This window comes from Oenanthe melanoleuca, chromosome 15, assembly GCF_029582105.1.
Source record: "Oenanthe melanoleuca isolate GR-GAL-2019-014 chromosome 15, OMel1.0, whole genome shotgun sequence".
Lineage (NCBI taxonomy): Eukaryota > Metazoa > Chordata > Aves > Passeriformes > Muscicapidae > Oenanthe > Oenanthe melanoleuca.
In genome coordinates, this window is record NC_079349.1 from 11,377,538 (window position 1) to 11,393,542 (window position 16,005).

The following is a 16,005-nucleotide window of genomic DNA, read 5'->3' on the forward strand; positions in this document are numbered from 1 at the left end:
CCCCGCAGCTCCGCCAAGGCGCCGGGCGCCCCTGCCGCGGGCCCTGCCCGCCCTCAGCGCGGGGCGTCTCCGTGGCAACGCCGCCCTGACGTCATCCGCGCGCGCCGTGGCGCAGGCCGGGCGGCGGGCGCGCGGCGGGCGCTGAGGGCCGGGAGCGGAGCCATGGCGGGGCCGCACCTGCAGCAGCCCAGCTTCCTGCTGGTGGGTGCGAGCGCAGCTCCTCCTGCCGCCGGGAACGACCGCGCTGCGGCGGGGAGAGCCGCGGGGACGGAGCGGGCCGGGCCGGGCCGGGCGGTGTGGCGGTGCACGGGCTCTCTCCCTGTGAGGGCAGCCGCGGGTCGGCCCGGCAGCCGCGGGGTTGGCAGGAACGCTGCTCCGGGGGAGCGGCGCCAGGGGGGATTTTCGCTTGTCGTGGCCGCGGTAAGTGCTGTCCTGCCCGGCAGCCGTGATCGGATTTCCCTTGTGGTTTTTCCAGGCCACGCTGAAGGCGGATTGTGTCAACAAACCCTTTGCGCAGAGGTGCCACGACCTGGAGACGGTCATCGAGGAGCTGCCTGCCAAGGTGAGCTGTCTCGGCTTGGCAGGTTTCAGGGGAGTTGTTTTTTTATATTAGTGTTATCTTTGATCCTCTCTGTCTTATCAAGACAAACTGTATGAACCGGGCTGCCCAGGGAGCTGGTGGAGCCACTGCAGGTGTTCAGGGAAGGGCTGGATGTGGCACTCAGTGCCATGGTCTGGTTGACAGGGTGGGGTTTGGTCACAGGATGGACTCGATGATCTCAGCTCTTTTCCAGCCTAACTGATTCTGTGATTCTGAGTTTTGGGAGCCTCCAGTGAAACAGTGGGTTTCAAGACCTAAGAACCTTTTCTAGTCATTAAAGGAAGGGTTGTTTCATTTCACCGCTCTAAATTAATAACTTTCAGTCTCAGTTTACAAAGAAAACTTGTATTTAAAATATGGTAATTAACTGCAAGTGGTGCTGATGAGCATTGCTGCAACTTCAGTAGGATCAGAAATCAGGATAGGTCTCCCATAATTGCCACGTTATAATGCAATATTTTGAATGGACAGTCTGCCCAGTGATAATCCAGAAACAGCCATAAATAAATGGCAGACATATCTTTGTGTGTTCTAGTACATGCAGTAGGGATTGTCCAAGTGAGGAGCTGTGCACATTAATTCTTTGTGTTTTCCCTGAAGGAACTGCATGGCATCTTCCCATGGCTGGTGGAGAGCATTTTTGGCAGCCTGGATGGCATCATCGTGGGCTGGAATCTTCGCTGCTTGCAAGGAAGAACAAATCCTAATGAGTATTCTGTGGCTTTGGATTTCCTGGATCCTAGGTAAACTCATTCATTTCAGCACAGATTAAGAAATGAATTGGTGAACAAATTGTGCAAACCCAGGTTCATAGAAGTGAGGCAGCAGAGGGTATTTACCATGGGATTCACTTTCTGATGCTTGTTTGCAGTGGCCCAATGATGAAGCTGGTTTACAAACTCCAAGCAGAAGAGTACAGATATGATTTCCCAGTCTCATATCTTCCAGTGAGTAACTGAATAATTTGTAAGAAGGGAATGTAGTTGTTGTTGCAGCTGTTGGACCTTTGCATGCACTGAAAGTATACTTCATCAGTGTACTGAAATGTACTGATACTACATTTCAGTATAGGCCAAGGTGTAGCCTCAGTGCTCCAGGCTTAGAGCAGACCCGTTTCTTGAAAGGGCTCCTGGAGGAGGAGAGTTCCCAGCTATAAAATCTCCAGGAGATTGTGGTTCTCAGCAGCTGGATATGTGTATTCAGCCAAGAAAACTGCACTGTGATTCTCACTCTGTCCCCAGAGAGAGTTGAGTGGTTATTAGCAGTTGCAGGGCTGAAAGTGGTTTTCTAACCTTGTCACAGAGCAGTGCCTTCCCTGCCTATGCTGTGTGCCTGTGTGTTTGAAGTCTGACTGCTATCCTGGATGTCAAGTGTCACATTTCCAACAAAAGTGTTCATCTGCAGAGTTGTTTTGCTGTGTTTCTTCCGCTGCTACCACCTACATGCTATCTAGAAATTGGTTCAGATAGTCCTACAGTCTTGAACAAGAGGAAGCCTCATTTAAATGAGTGATTGCTGGTCCACAGCTCAATTACCTGGACAAAACCAGCAGCCAAACACCAATGCTGTGCTGCTCCCACTCCAACTGGAAAAGTCTCAGGGAAGGCTTTTAAAAAATACTGAATACTCATTTTCAGAGAGAAAGTTGGGAGTTCTCTACAGACCCTGCATTTGAACATAGAATTACTGCAATGCAATAAAATCCCACTGAGCTGAATGTAGAGCTCATCCTAGAATGCTGGAATGCAGAATCTCACTCTCTGAAAACACACTTGGCAATATGCTGAGTGGCCAGATTAGTATTTTGTTACTCTGTCTTTCAGGGCCCTGTGAAAGCTTCAATACAAGAGCAAGTTCTACCAGAATGTTCTTTATATCACAACAAAGTCCAGTTTCCTTCATCGGTGGTTTAGGTTTGAATTTGGCTCTTAGTATCCTTTTAATAGTTGGGTATCTATTTTTTTTTTAATATCTAAAACTGGGAGATCGTGGCTGTTTCTGTTCTACATGTATTGTGTGTGGGGGGTAAATCATGGTCATGCTGAAGAGTTTGGGCTAATTAGAAATGTTTAGATTACAATTTAAAATAAACATATCCTCTTATAAACCCTTGTTGGAGGAATTTCTGGCCTTAATCAAGTCAACAACAAAATTCCCATTGTTTCTTAGTAGAGCCTGTATTTCACAATTTTTGTTTTTGTAACTACTTGTAGTTTATGCAGTATGGTAGGAAAAGGGCATGTTCGCATTGCAGCTAGAGTACTTTTGGAAACAATGTAGCTGTGGTTGTGCTGGTTTCAGTTTGGAATAGTCAGATGTGCACAAACACACTTTGTCACACAGAGAACACCTCAATTACCAATGTTTTAGTCAGCTGGAAAGCAAGAAGCCCAGGCTGAGTTTGCTCAGAACCTCTAGCAAGGTACTTTAGCATTGACAAAGTACAAATGTTGTGTCTATTCAGCATCTCCCAATATCACACAGCTTTACCTGGTTTTTATTATGTGATCCTTAATTCTGTTTTTCCAGATCCATTTGAATATTACATGTTTTACTTTGCAATTAGTTTGATTACACAGAAGGTAAGTACCTTTCACATTTTTTCCCTTAAAATAGTACTGGCCTTTCTCCATAATGTTCTAAGAGCCTGATGGGGTGTTGTGCAGCTAAATTAACAGCAGTTTCATCTGTTCTGCTGGAATTTGTTATTGCTTTGGTTTTACTTGATGATCCAAGGCTGGATAATAAACAAAATACCCACCTTGGATACACCAGTAAGCAGTGTCATGCCAACAGGGAGCAGGCAATGGATTCCAAATAGTTTTTTTCCCCCTGTGTTCAGTGAGGATTTCTCTGCAGTCAGAATGACAGCTTGGTGCTGTGGGCTGTGGTTATTTGGTTCCTCTGGCTGTTGTTCCCTCTCTTCTGCTTGGTTTCAGTCATTGCTGCAGCAACCCTTCTATTACAGCTCATTTACCTTTGCTCCAAGGGGTCTTTGCTGCCAGTTCACCCTTGCTAAGCACTGGGCTCCTGCTTTTTTATGCTAAGGGGGTCTGGCATCACTCCCCAGCTCTGGTTTAAAGCAGCAGTGTTTAACCAGGTACATCCTGTGTGTGTTACAGAACTCACCTGTCACCCATCACGTCAGCCCTTCCAACAGTGCTTATTTCATCCTGGTGGACACTTATCTCAAGTGTTTCCTGCCCACAGAAGGAAGTGTCCTCCCCCCACCTTCTTCAAATCCTGGGGGAGCCATCCCTTCCCCTACTCCCAGGTAATGGCTCCAGTGTCAAGGGCAGCTTGTGGGAATAGTGCAGACAAGCTATGGCTTGTTGGAACAAAGTCAAACAAGTAGAGAACACCTCACACTTCCATGTGTATGCACTTATTACACAGGAGTAGTGATGCACTGTTTAGTTAAAGTAGAAATGATTAGTAATTACAGGAAGTTGCAGAAGTTTGAATGTGTAGTGAATTATGCAGTTTGAAAGACTGTGTTAAGGTTTATAAAATACTGATTTAATAAAATACTGATTGAAAGCAGTGATACATCCCTACACCCCCCTGTACTGCACCAAGCCTTCCTGATTTCCCTGTTTCCATGCATGTGTCTCCAAAGGTCCCCAGCAGTGCCTTTCTCCTCCTATGGCATGCACCACACCAGCCTGCTGAAGAGGCACATTGCCCACCAGCCCTCTGTGAACGCTGACCCAGCCTCCCAGGAGATCTGGAGATCAGAAACACTGCTTCAGGTACAGTGCATTTAAGGAAGAAAATGCTCTGCAGCTTTCCTCTGCTCCCTGAGGGATCTCTTCTTTTCAAAGAGGCAGTTAGGCCAGTTTGCTTTAGCTTGGTTTTGGAGTTGAGCAGCTGTTGCTTCCTATTAATGCAACAAAGAACCACAGTGAAGCAGTTAAATTGTAGCTTAGAAAGTCACTTAGTATCTTTTCTTAGGCTGAGTATCTAACAACTGATCTCAGGTATTTGAGTATTTTTTCTGGAAAAGTTTCTGCATCTGATTTTCTTTCTTAAATCTTACACCAGTTCTATGCTCTATGCAAAGGCAAAGGTTAAACACAACCAAGTTGGTTTCGCTCATTATCAAGGGAAGGAAAAGAAAATCTGGATTTAGCAGTTGCTCTGATTCTGAGCTGACTGATTGATGCCTGGCAGGTGCTAAGAGTTTGTCATCTCAGCCATTGGCATGATAACTGAAACATCTGGAATAGGTGCTGTCTATTTACCAGTACAGCTTGTTTTCAAGTTATATACTGTGATCTTCCTTATACTTATCTTCTGACTGACAGTGTGGGATTATTACTCTTTCCTTAGCTGAGAAAATGTTTGTTTTGCAGATCTTTGTTGAAATGTGGCTTCATCATTATTCACTGGAAATGTATCAGAAAATGCAGTCCCCTCATGTCAAGGTAATAGTTTGTACTGCACTCATGAACATCACCTGGTGGTTGAGCTCTTACCTTGGGGTAAATCTATTCTGTGCAGAAATTTTTTTATGTGGATCCAAAGGAAAGAAATAACTTACCAGAGTATCTATATAAGTGTGCCAGAGTTGATAATCCAATTAAAAGAGTGTTGTGAATAAGTGTGTCATCCAGACTTGCCTTCATTGCAGAAGTTGTGTTAGTTTTGTTCTGGTTTTTGTTCCTTTTTTCATTCAAGATGAGTTTGTGGGATGGTCACAACAATCTGAACATCAATATCAAAGTACTAATGATTGAGAAGATGTCACTATAAAACCATTGTGTTAAATCCCACTGGGGCAACATGACTGCTAAAAACAGCTGAAATTGATTCCAGCAGAGATAGCAACTGTTACTGAAATACCAATTAATAATTTCTAACATCCATAACCATTTTTTAGCCTAAATCCAAATTAAAAAAAAGAAAAATCTTACTAAACTGCCATTTTTATTGTTTCATGTTCCAAATTATGCTTTTCACCATAATGGTGTCAGAAGCAGTTCTGTAGCTACAGAATTTGGATTATCTGAGAGGCTCTTGCTCAGATAATACACTGTTGTAAGCAGTTTGTGGTGGCCTGTTCAGTAACAAACTACTGCATGTAAGAAGTAAGTAAGTGTTGGGGAGGCTAAGATTGAAGGCATTATAAATGTAAAGGGAATTTGAAGGAGAAAATGTTGATCCTCTGAATTCCCTCTGGGTCTCAGTGAGACTTTCATAGAAGGGGAGAGAAATAATAAAAGCCACTCAGTATTTATTCCTGTGTGGAAGTGCAATATGAGAGTTCATTGAAAAATTCTAATCCTTCACTCCACAGGATATGAAATAAAACACATTTATATTTTGCTAGGGAAAAACATTGGAGAGTTGAAATGGGATGGGTTTTGTCTTTTATTCTCAAAGTTGAGGTCAAAGTGCAAACTCACTAATGTTGCAAAGTCTCCACTTGGGACTCCCAGCAGCATGGCTGTGCACCTGTGATGGAAAGGCTTTGCTTGAAGTACCTTTGGTCTGTCTGTCTGTCCAGTCTCTGTGCATCAAGCGCTGTGCTTAGGCCAGAAATGATGATTGCTTTAAACTTCTCTCCTCTGTTCACCCTCTGTATTTCAGATGCTCTCTTCTAGCACTAGGGAGCAGCAGTTGCAGACAATGACTCTCCACGTTATGGTGGAGTAGGGCCTAGGTAGAGCTTACAGTTCTCTGAAATCAGCACTTCAGGATCTTCCACAAGGTGTGTTGAGCCACAACCTGAGGCCATAACTCCCTGATGGTATTTTAGTTTCATCTTTGATGGGCAGTAATCATGAACATGTAAAATAGGAAGTCTTCCTCTTTGTGGGGGGTGGAACAGTGGAATGGGGGGACTGGAATTCCCCATAAGATACATAAATGGATTCAGGATCTCTCCTGCAGGACTGAGGAAAGGTGCCAGATCAGCTGGGGGCAGGACTGTTCATTAGCCTGTGATGCTTAAACTGAACTCTGTAGACTGGGTGGGCTGATGGAGAACAATCTGCCTTGTAGTTCCTCAGATGAGGAAGTAGAACATCCAGAATTATAAGTTCTGCTTTAACATAGAAACCCAAGATGGCCCTATACCTTATTCTTAAAATTATTGATAATTATGCAGGTTCATTGATTCCATTTAGCCTTCTGTGTGTATGGGAGGAAGGGTAATTAGTGACCATTCAGTCCTGGGAGCTGTTTGACCATCAGTGATTTGAAATGGCTGCATGTCTGTATTGGAAGGTGGGATGAGGTTCTGCAGAACTTGCTCACTCTTTGTCCAGCAGCCAGATTTGTTTGCTTTCATGGGCCAAGACAGATAAGTAATTTTCTTGAGAAGGAGAATCATAGATTTTTCCTTAAACCTTGTTAGTGTCATCACAGACTTCCCTTTGTAAATAAAAAACAGAATGGGAATGAATAGTAAAGAATTTCTTTTGAGAAGATACACATTATGACTTTGAGTTCTTTTTGGGTCTGCTGTGAACCTGAGGTTGCTATTTGCTATGCTGTCACTGTTTTCCCTTTCACTTCAACTATTTTCCAATTCTTTTGTCTGTTTGTTTTTTCTCTCTCTGATGATCTAGAGTCCAAGTGTGCAGCACCTTTTTTCCTTTTCCCTTCTGCTGTTACCACAAGAAGCCCTTAAAAAGAAATAGTTTGATAAAACTTTATGTAATGCTTCCTGACCTTCCAATGCCAGGTGTTCAGCCCCCAGCACTGCATGTGGAACACCCATTAAAATCCAGGGGGTTGCAGATTGTGGTGGCAGGGCAGTCAGTTTGGAAGCAGACACTCTGCCCAAGCTCCTGGGGAGCCTGCAGTAACAATCCTGCCACTCTGAGGGTGTGAAACCAAAAGCTGCCAAACTGGCAGCAGAGGAGATGGGGTAGAGGCTGTTTAAAGGCAGCAGAGGTGTGATCTGGAGAGTTAGTTTAGATGCCTGACAACAGTCATTGGGGTCTGTGTAGTGTACATTTTTTGTTTTATGTTTTTTCATTAATTTCATACATGTGTGTCACTGTTGCTACAGTATCCTCTTCACTATCATAGGCAGAAAATAATGGTCAGGTTGTTCCTTCAAGAAGGGATCTGGCTGAGGCTTGCAGAGACTTCAGTGTTATGGCAAGATGCCTTTTGCATCAACATATAACACTGTGCTAGGTATGTCTTTGCCTTTTTAGATGTGTAATGTTTCCCTAATAGCAAAAGTAATTTCCTCTTTTGAAGAAATTCACAAAAACTGCAGCCTTCCCAAATGGCCTTTAAGTGGAGAGAAGGCATAGGATTTATCTGGAAAGTCCAATTTGAGTTCCTTCTTCATACAGACTGTGCTTCTCCAGCAGATCAGAAAGAAATTACAAAATTTTTAAAAGAGATGTAAAAAAGCTTGCAGACTATTGCTGTCTTACTCCATATTTAATAAAACATTGTAATAGTGTATAAATCTCTCTTGCTGCAGTTCAGTTTACTTCTGAAATGGAGAATTTATTTGGCAAAAGCTCCACATCCCCCACTAGTCCTTACTCTGAGCACAACAAAGAGTACTGCCTTTTTTAACACCTGCTCCCAGTTGTATTTCCAAGCTGCCAAGAGTAAGAAATACAGTGAAATTAATCTGCTGAGCACCAGAAAAAGAGGATACTGTGGCTGCAGTTGTTATTGTGATATGTTGTCCCTGACTGTATTTGTGATGTTCATTTTTCCCCCCACCCTTCTTCCTTGGGCTCATTCTCACTTTTTTTTTCTCTTGCTCTCTTCTCTCCTTTTTTTCCCTCCCCCCTTCCTTTTTGTTTCTGTTGTCTCAGCTGGAGGTTCTCCACTACCGACTCAGTATCTCCAGTAAACACCACGGTAGTCCTGCCCAATCCAGCTACCAGGCCCTCCACGCATACCAAGTATTACCATCTTTTCATTTTGTTTCCTTTTTAAAAATCTTGTTCCATCATATAATCTGCCAAGTGTATTGGTGCTGGCTGTACAGCAGCTTCTTCTGCCAAGGTGTGGTTTTGTAAATTGAAATTCACCAAATTGTTCAGTCAAACAGATCCTGAGAGATATTAGCAAAGGTCATGGAGAAAAGAGTTAAACTCTAGCATATTATGAGGTCTAATTGGAAACTCTGTTTCTAGAGATGCATTCTTGCAATGTAAGAGTTACCAGCTATGCTGGTTTTTTTGGCACCAAAGCTGTCTTCACCAATGGCAGATTTCTGCCTCTCACACGGTAGTCATTTAAGCAAACCTTGCGTGGAAGAAAAGATCAGAATTTGCATGGCTGTCACCCAGATTAAGGTAGGTAACATCTGGGGGTTTTTAGCCAAGGAAATGTCATTGGATAATACTAAATTTGTGGTGGCAATGTCAACTTGACTGTCCACTTTTGCAAAAGCACAAGTGGTACATTTGCAGATTGTTCAGGAAATGTGCATGCAAAAACATTCCTGTTGGAACAGATTGCTGATTCCTCTTTCCCTACTTCAGCCCTTTATTCATTGGGTTTTCATTTTGGGAATGGGGAGGGCTAAGCTTCTGTACTATAAAGCTCTTTAGCATTACATGGCATTTCCCTGCTCTTTAATCTTTTTTTTTGTGTGTTTTTTTTTTAATTAAGTGCTATGATATCTTAAGGTGCTATTTAGAAAGGAACACAGAAAGTACTACTTAAAATCTTCCTTAGTGTTACATTTATTTAATTACTGTGTTAAGAATTAAGAATGGTGTACATCCATCCTGAAAGAAAAGGTTTGACAACAAAAACACTTGTGGGTGAAAGTAGTTTTTAAACCAGTGACATTCATAATGGTAATCCAGGCTAAGAGGAAATTGTAAGAACTACTATGTGGAAGAACTACTAACATCACCCAAATGATGTATTGAAATAGGGTGGCTTTGTAAATTCCAAAGGTACCTTCAAGAGGGGCTTGGGATTTTTGAAATGACACCCTTTCAAGGCCTGTAGCAGAGTACTCAGCCTCTCTAATTGCTGTGGAGATCCTGGTCCAGACTCCAAGGACCACACAACTTCCTGGAGTTCTGCCTTCTTGCATAAACTCATCAGGACTGTAGAAAACGTGCAGATACAAGTTAGAGCTGTCAAAAACAAGCCCAACCTTCATTAGAACTGGTAAAGGTTTATTTAGAGGAGTCTCAGGTCTGTCTGCACTACAGGACTGTGTCTGTCATGGAGCCTGGAGTGAATGTCAGTGTATTCAAAACCTTAAAGGGTGTAGAAAGACATCTCTCTGCCTCAGGCATTGCTGAGAAAGGCAGACACAGACACACCCTCCCTGCCTCAAGCACTGGAAACTTCTTGCAGCAATCCAATACACCTTTCCAGCACTTCCCATTATATTTGCAGCAGTAACTTATATTTTGTGTACATTATTCTTCTCAACCTTTATGAAACAGAATACAAATGTCAAAATCTGCCTTCAGTGGTGGATTGAGATCAGTTGGCTTTTAAAGCAGATGGCAGCAGCAGAGGTGTTTGTGCCTTGGCTGCACATTCAGCAGCAGACCCACCCAGGAGAACCAGCAAGTCCTTGCCTTGTTCACCCCCCTTGCTCATTAGTAGCATCACTGTGGCTCACCATCACTCCTTGTGCTGCTCCCACCCAGGCTACTTCTCCCCCTGAGGATGTTAGAACCAACAGGATCTTACAGGACTTGAAACAGTTCTGATTCTTACTGTAACTGTCCAGGATGATTCTCTCCTGTAAGGCTGATGAGTACCAGCATAGGAAGGAGAACTCAGTAAAGCCAGCCATGAGTATAAACAAAGGACCTGCTGTGCTTCTGCAGCAATGAACTTAAAGCCATAATGAAAGGCTGAATATTCTTTTTTCAGAAAGGGGTAAGTCAAAATCTACAAGTTATTCTGTTCTTTAAAGCTAGCCCAAAATTCAGTGCATTACAGTACTGTAGATAACTTCTCTTACAATCCAAATATGCTGCTGTTTCTTAGTGAACTGGTGGCAGAAGATTGATGCAGCTTGTCCTGGGGAGCAAGCCTGTCCAAAATCAGGTGGCACCAAACTATGGTGAAGAACCTAGAAGGAAGACAGCATTTCCTGTATTTCAATCTGACGGTATAATTTTCCTGAATTCCTGGACATTTAGCAAATGACACTCATTAGTTGCCTCTGTTTTGCTTTGAATCTAGGAGTCATTCAAGCCCACTGAAGAGCATGTGCTGGTGGTAAGACTGCTTGTGAAACATCTGCATGCTTTCAGCAACAGCCTGAAACCAGAGCCTCTCTCCCCTTCAGCCCACTCCCACACAGCCAGCCCACTGGAGGAGTTTAAAAGGTTGGTGCATGAGCATGTCTCTGAAATGTACACAACTGAAGAGCTGAGCTTTCTCCATGAAAATCTCAGCTTTCCCTGAGAGCTTGAATTATGCTGTTTGATGCTAAATACAGAAGTACATTATTAAAAGTACATGAGAACTAATGGATTGTGTTTCTCACACCCTCTGAGGGAGGGCAGCTTCAACAGCAGCTATTGCAGTAGTCTATAGAGAAAAGAAAATGCTATCAGAGGATTCTGGCCAAGGTTAATTTAGTATTTGGAATTTATTAATTTGAGTTGAAATTCAATGACTTGAAGTAGTTTCAGGTAAAAAAGAACAAATTTTGCTCAGTTCTTGCTCTATTTGCATTTGTGAAAGTGTGTTGGGTTGTTGGTTGGTAGAGTTGGGTGTTTTGTTTTTAAAATTGGCTGCCAGTTTGTACATGTCACTGTCTTTGAATCTTTTTGCAGGGTTGTGATTCCTCGCTTTGTCCAGGAGAAGCTTTATATCTTTTTGCAACACTGTTTTGGCCACTGGCCTCTGGATGCCTCTTTCAGAGCAGTATGTACCTGCTTCTAAGTCTGTACTCAACAGAACTAGTTATTAATTAATAGAACTAGTTATTAGTTATTAGAACTTGTTATTCGTTATTGCTGTTCAGCAGCTGTTTCTTGGTCTTTACATCTCTCTTTCCTAGACCAGCAGAATTCTTTCTATAACAAATAAAAAAATTAACAAGAAACCCTTCCTGCCTTCCTTTCCAAAAAGGAAAGGCACTCATGGGCTTGTGTGTGATTTTGCTTAGGTCCTTGAGATGTGGCTGAGTTACCTGCAGCCCTGGAGGTACGCGCCCGAAAAGCCGCCACAGAGCACGGAGCCTTTGCCCCGCAGCGTCTCGGACAAGTGGTGAGGAGGGAGCAGCTGGGACTCATCTGAGCCAAAGCTCCAGGAGATCCTGAGTAAAACAGCAGGATTTCAGGAACTATGCACCAACCTGAATTAAATTCCTTTACAAGATTAGAGAATGATTTCTTAGAACACCAGTTTTTGTTTGGGAGTATTCTTTCATCTCAATGAATTGACCATCTTTCCAGAGACAGTATAAAACATTCTCTTAGTGGCTTATGTGGTAGAAGACAAAATAACAGTTCTTTAAATAACTGTACTCACAAATCCTGTACTCACTTTGACAGGGCTGCCTTCATTCAAGAAAACCTGCTCATGTATACCAAGCTGTTTGTGGGATTTCTGAACAGAGCTCTTCGAACAGACTTGGTCAGTCCAAAAAATGCCCTCATGGTGTTCCGAGTAGCCAAGGTCTTTGCTCAGCCCAATCTAGCTGAAATGATCCTGAAAGGTAAAAGGATATTTAGACATCTTGTGCTGTCCTGTCTCAATCTTTCTTCACAGTAGTTAGATCTCATCTCAGAAGCACTGAGGTGAATGGACTTCTCTGCCATTTTTCATGCTGTTCACCATTCAAAAGTCTGTCTTCACTGATGTTTGTCAATTGGTTTAATAAGTCTATAGTTCTCTTCTAATCACCACAGATTGCATTCCACAATTTTCTTTAAAGAATAAAGAACCCACTTACCATTGTCAGTTTTTGTTACACTTGTATTATTCATTATCTATTTCGAGATTTAAACTTTTTATATCTCGTGAAGTCTATGCTTAGTAAAAGTCATGCATGCATTTCAGGATAATTAGGGTATAGTGAATTTTGATTGGTGATATTTGACAAGTACCAATGTCTGAAGTATGTTTCTCCACTGCCTTTTGTTGAAAAATGTTGCAAACTTACAATGTTGCTTTGTATGGTCTGCATTAAATACACACTGACATTTTCTGCTCTGGGCAGAGAGAAGTAAATAATGAGCAGTGATTAAGGCCTGCTTCACCTTAGAACTCTCTCTAAATAAAGTTGCCCAGCAGCATTAAGGCAGCTGGACCTTTACCAGCAAGACCAGTATTATGTAACTATCTTCACTGCTTTTTTTCAAATTCTAGGAGAACAGTTATTCCTGGAGCCAGAACTTGTTATTCCCCACCGTCAACACCGACTTTTTATGAGCCCCACTCTTGGTGGGAGTTTTTTGTCATCACGGTCTCCAGCTGTTACAGATGCCTCATTTAAGGTGAAGAGCCATGTTTACAGCCTGGAAGGACAGGACTTCCAGTATAAACAGATGTTTGGTGCAGAAGTCAGGAATTTGGTAAGCAACAAGCTCCTTGTCACCTGCCTTTTTACTGTGACAGATGTTTTCTCAGTGCTGAGCATCCATATCAGAAATTAAGAGTGGAAAACTTCACACCCTGCATTACTGAATAATTTAGTTTGCTGACAATGACTTCTGGACTCAGGCTTCTCAGTGCAGCACAGCTGTAAAAATCTGGTTCTCTTTAATAAATAATAAGGTAACAGCTTGCTGCCTTGGAGCAGTGAATGGTATTTCCTCTCAAACATGCTTACTGTGATCTTCTGATTGATCAGTGCCTACCAGCAAGTCAGACAAAACCAGCAGGAAAAAGAAAAAAAGCAGCTCAAGGACCTAAGTAGCTTTGAGGTTTCTTAAATGCTTCAACAGAGCTGCCTCTGCCCTATTGGAAATCCAGCTAACAGCACAAATCCATATGCATGAAGGGAGTGAGTTCCCTGGGATTGCTCTCACTTTCAGCTCAGTCAAGGCACAGTTTTATCCATGTATTGTGTCCAAATATACACTTAGTAGTCCTTTATCTTTGTCCCACACTATTTTTGTTTTGTTTTTTGTTTTAGGTGTTAAAACTGGCCCAGTTGATTTGTCAGGCACAGCAGACAGCTAAGTCCATATCAGACCATTCTGCAGAGACAATGGCCAGCCAGTCCTTCTTCTCCTGGTTTAGATTCACACCATCTGAGGTTAATGGTTCCTACACAGGCAATGACCTTGATGAAATTGGACAGGACAGCATCAAGAAAACAGATGAATATTTAGAGAAGGCACTGGAATATTTGTGCCAGATCTTTAAGGTAAGTAACATCTTTCTAGGAGCTTGTGCAGCAAGAGTCAGAATTTGTCAAATGTACATCTGTGTCTCTTGTACTTTGTGGGGTCCAGAGACCTTGCTAGTAAATTCTGCTAATAAATTCTGATATCTTCTCAACTTGACCTGCTTCAAAAAACCCTTTTCAATATAGATGGAATTAGGTGTTCTGAATTTCTAAGTATCAAACCTATTTTAAGTGGCCACTCTTTCGGACTGTATAATTTATACCAAACCTGTTTATACCAAACAGGCAATTTGAAAACTCTCCAGTATCTTCTAAATGTAGAGCTGTAAAAATACCACTGCAGCTATGGATGAACTGTCTGCAGCCACACATCCTTGTACAGAATTGCCCTAGACAACTCTTTGATACTCCTTGGGAGCTAAGGGAGATACAAACCAGAGCACTTCTCTAGAATTGGACAAGCACAGACAAATCTGGAGAGGTTTATCTCATTTTAATGTCTGAGGGGCTATTAAGCAGTTCTTGGTATCTGAGCTGGCTCTCAAAGACTAATGAGTTTAAGTGAGAAATAAATTAAATAGGGGGTGGATCAAACACCTGCTTTAGGATTTTGTGTTATTCTTGTGTAGCTGAGTGAAGCCCAGCTGACTCAGATGATGATGAAGTGTGGGACAGCTCAAGATGAGAATGGAAAAAAACAGCTCCCAGACTGCATTGCCAGTGAGAATGGCCTCATCCTTACCCCCCTGGGCAGGTACCAGGTGAGAGAAAAACGATTCCATATCACTGCCTGGGTTGTTGTTGAAGAGAAATGGATCTTACTTGGGGCTGAGAGGTGCCAGTGCAAAGGTGTTCCAGGTGTTTGTTGCCGTTCCTAGATCATCAACGGCCTGCGCAGGTTTGAGCTGCAGTACCAGGGGGACACCGAGCTCCAGCCCATCCGCAGCTACGAGAGCGCGGCGCTGGTGCGGCTCCTGTTCCGCCTGTCGTCGCTGCTCAACCACAGGGTGAGCACAGCCCTGCTGCACATCCTGCTCTCCTCAGCTGCACCTGCTGCCATCCCTTTGTTCTTACCCCATCCTCCTTACTCTGGTCTAGCTGGGGATTTCCTGGTAGTATGAGGCTGCTTCTCTTCCTGTTTCTATTTCTATTACATTCTTATTCCATTCAATTCTATCCTTATTCTATTCTATCCCTATTCTAATTCTACTCTACTCTAATTCTAATTCTAATTCTAATTCTGCTTTTCCTACACAAAATATTGCAAATGTGATTTATTAGAGGACTCATGATTGATGAAAAGAGGAGTAATATTCAGAATTAAATCCTTCTAAATAGGAAAAGCAAATTCTTTTCCTAGGTATGATAACACAAGGCAAGTCTGCACTAAGACAGTTCTGCTGATCCCCCATTTCCTATAATCCTCATTCTCTAAATGAAGAAAATCATAAAATAAGTTACTTTATGACAGCATTTGCAGGACACTAACTTTTAAATGCCTCTTCCCTCAGTTTGCTGATCAGATGGAAGTGCTTTGCTCCAGGGAGGATTTTGTTGGCAGACTCTGTCGCTACCATCTGACCAACCCCCAGCTGGCACAGAAAATCAGGTACAGCCCTGTGGTGAGGGACAGGACGAGCCACAACTGGGGACCCAGGATCAGTCTGAGGTTTCTGGCCAGCTACAGGACTCTGATTTCTTTGCTGATGATCTACTTCCTTGCATCCTGGTTTCACATTGGCCCAGTTGGCTGCACATTCATTATTCTAACTGGGTATTTTCTTTATGCTGTAATAATGACTTTTTTCTTTGAAGGATGGAAACCACATGAACACTAGCTTCCTCTTCCTGGCTTGTAAAAAATAAATGTTTTAAGGATGAGCCTGGGATCCCATGACTAAAACGTTTTAATTATATCAGATCTTCCTAAAGTATTTTTTAATACTGAAGTTAATTGAGTTTTATAAACATCGATGTGGCCTTGTGGAGATAATCAATGTAAATTTTATTTTTTATAAAAGTGTTCCTGTAGACTCTAGTGAATATGCTGTTTGGTTTTTTTTTGTTTTTTTTTTTTTGAGGGGGGACAACAAGCCATGAGTACTTCTAAAGCTGCAGTCATGCCACA

The 16,005-nt window shown here is 42.6% G+C and overlaps 1 protein-coding gene across 1 annotated transcript; it reads left to right on the top strand.

Moving 5' to 3' along the window:
- The first annotated feature begins 106 nt into the window (after positions 1-106).
- SMPD4 (sphingomyelin phosphodiesterase 4) lies at positions 107-15,915 on the top strand. The gene is given in 20 exon segments (XM_056504103.1): positions 107-201; positions 476-562; positions 1,202-1,344; positions 1,473-1,548; positions 2,425-2,497; positions 2,500-2,532; positions 3,131-3,183; positions 3,724-3,875; positions 4,221-4,353; positions 4,957-5,028; positions 8,398-8,487; positions 10,754-10,899; positions 11,353-11,443; positions 11,688-11,788; positions 12,076-12,239; positions 12,893-13,098; positions 13,662-13,895; positions 14,507-14,638; positions 14,756-14,884; positions 15,389-15,915. Coding segments are annotated over 20 exon segments (2,481 nt in total). The 5' UTR covers positions 107-162; the 3' UTR covers positions 15,716-15,915.
- The last annotated feature ends 90 nt before the right edge of the window (positions 15,916-16,005 follow it).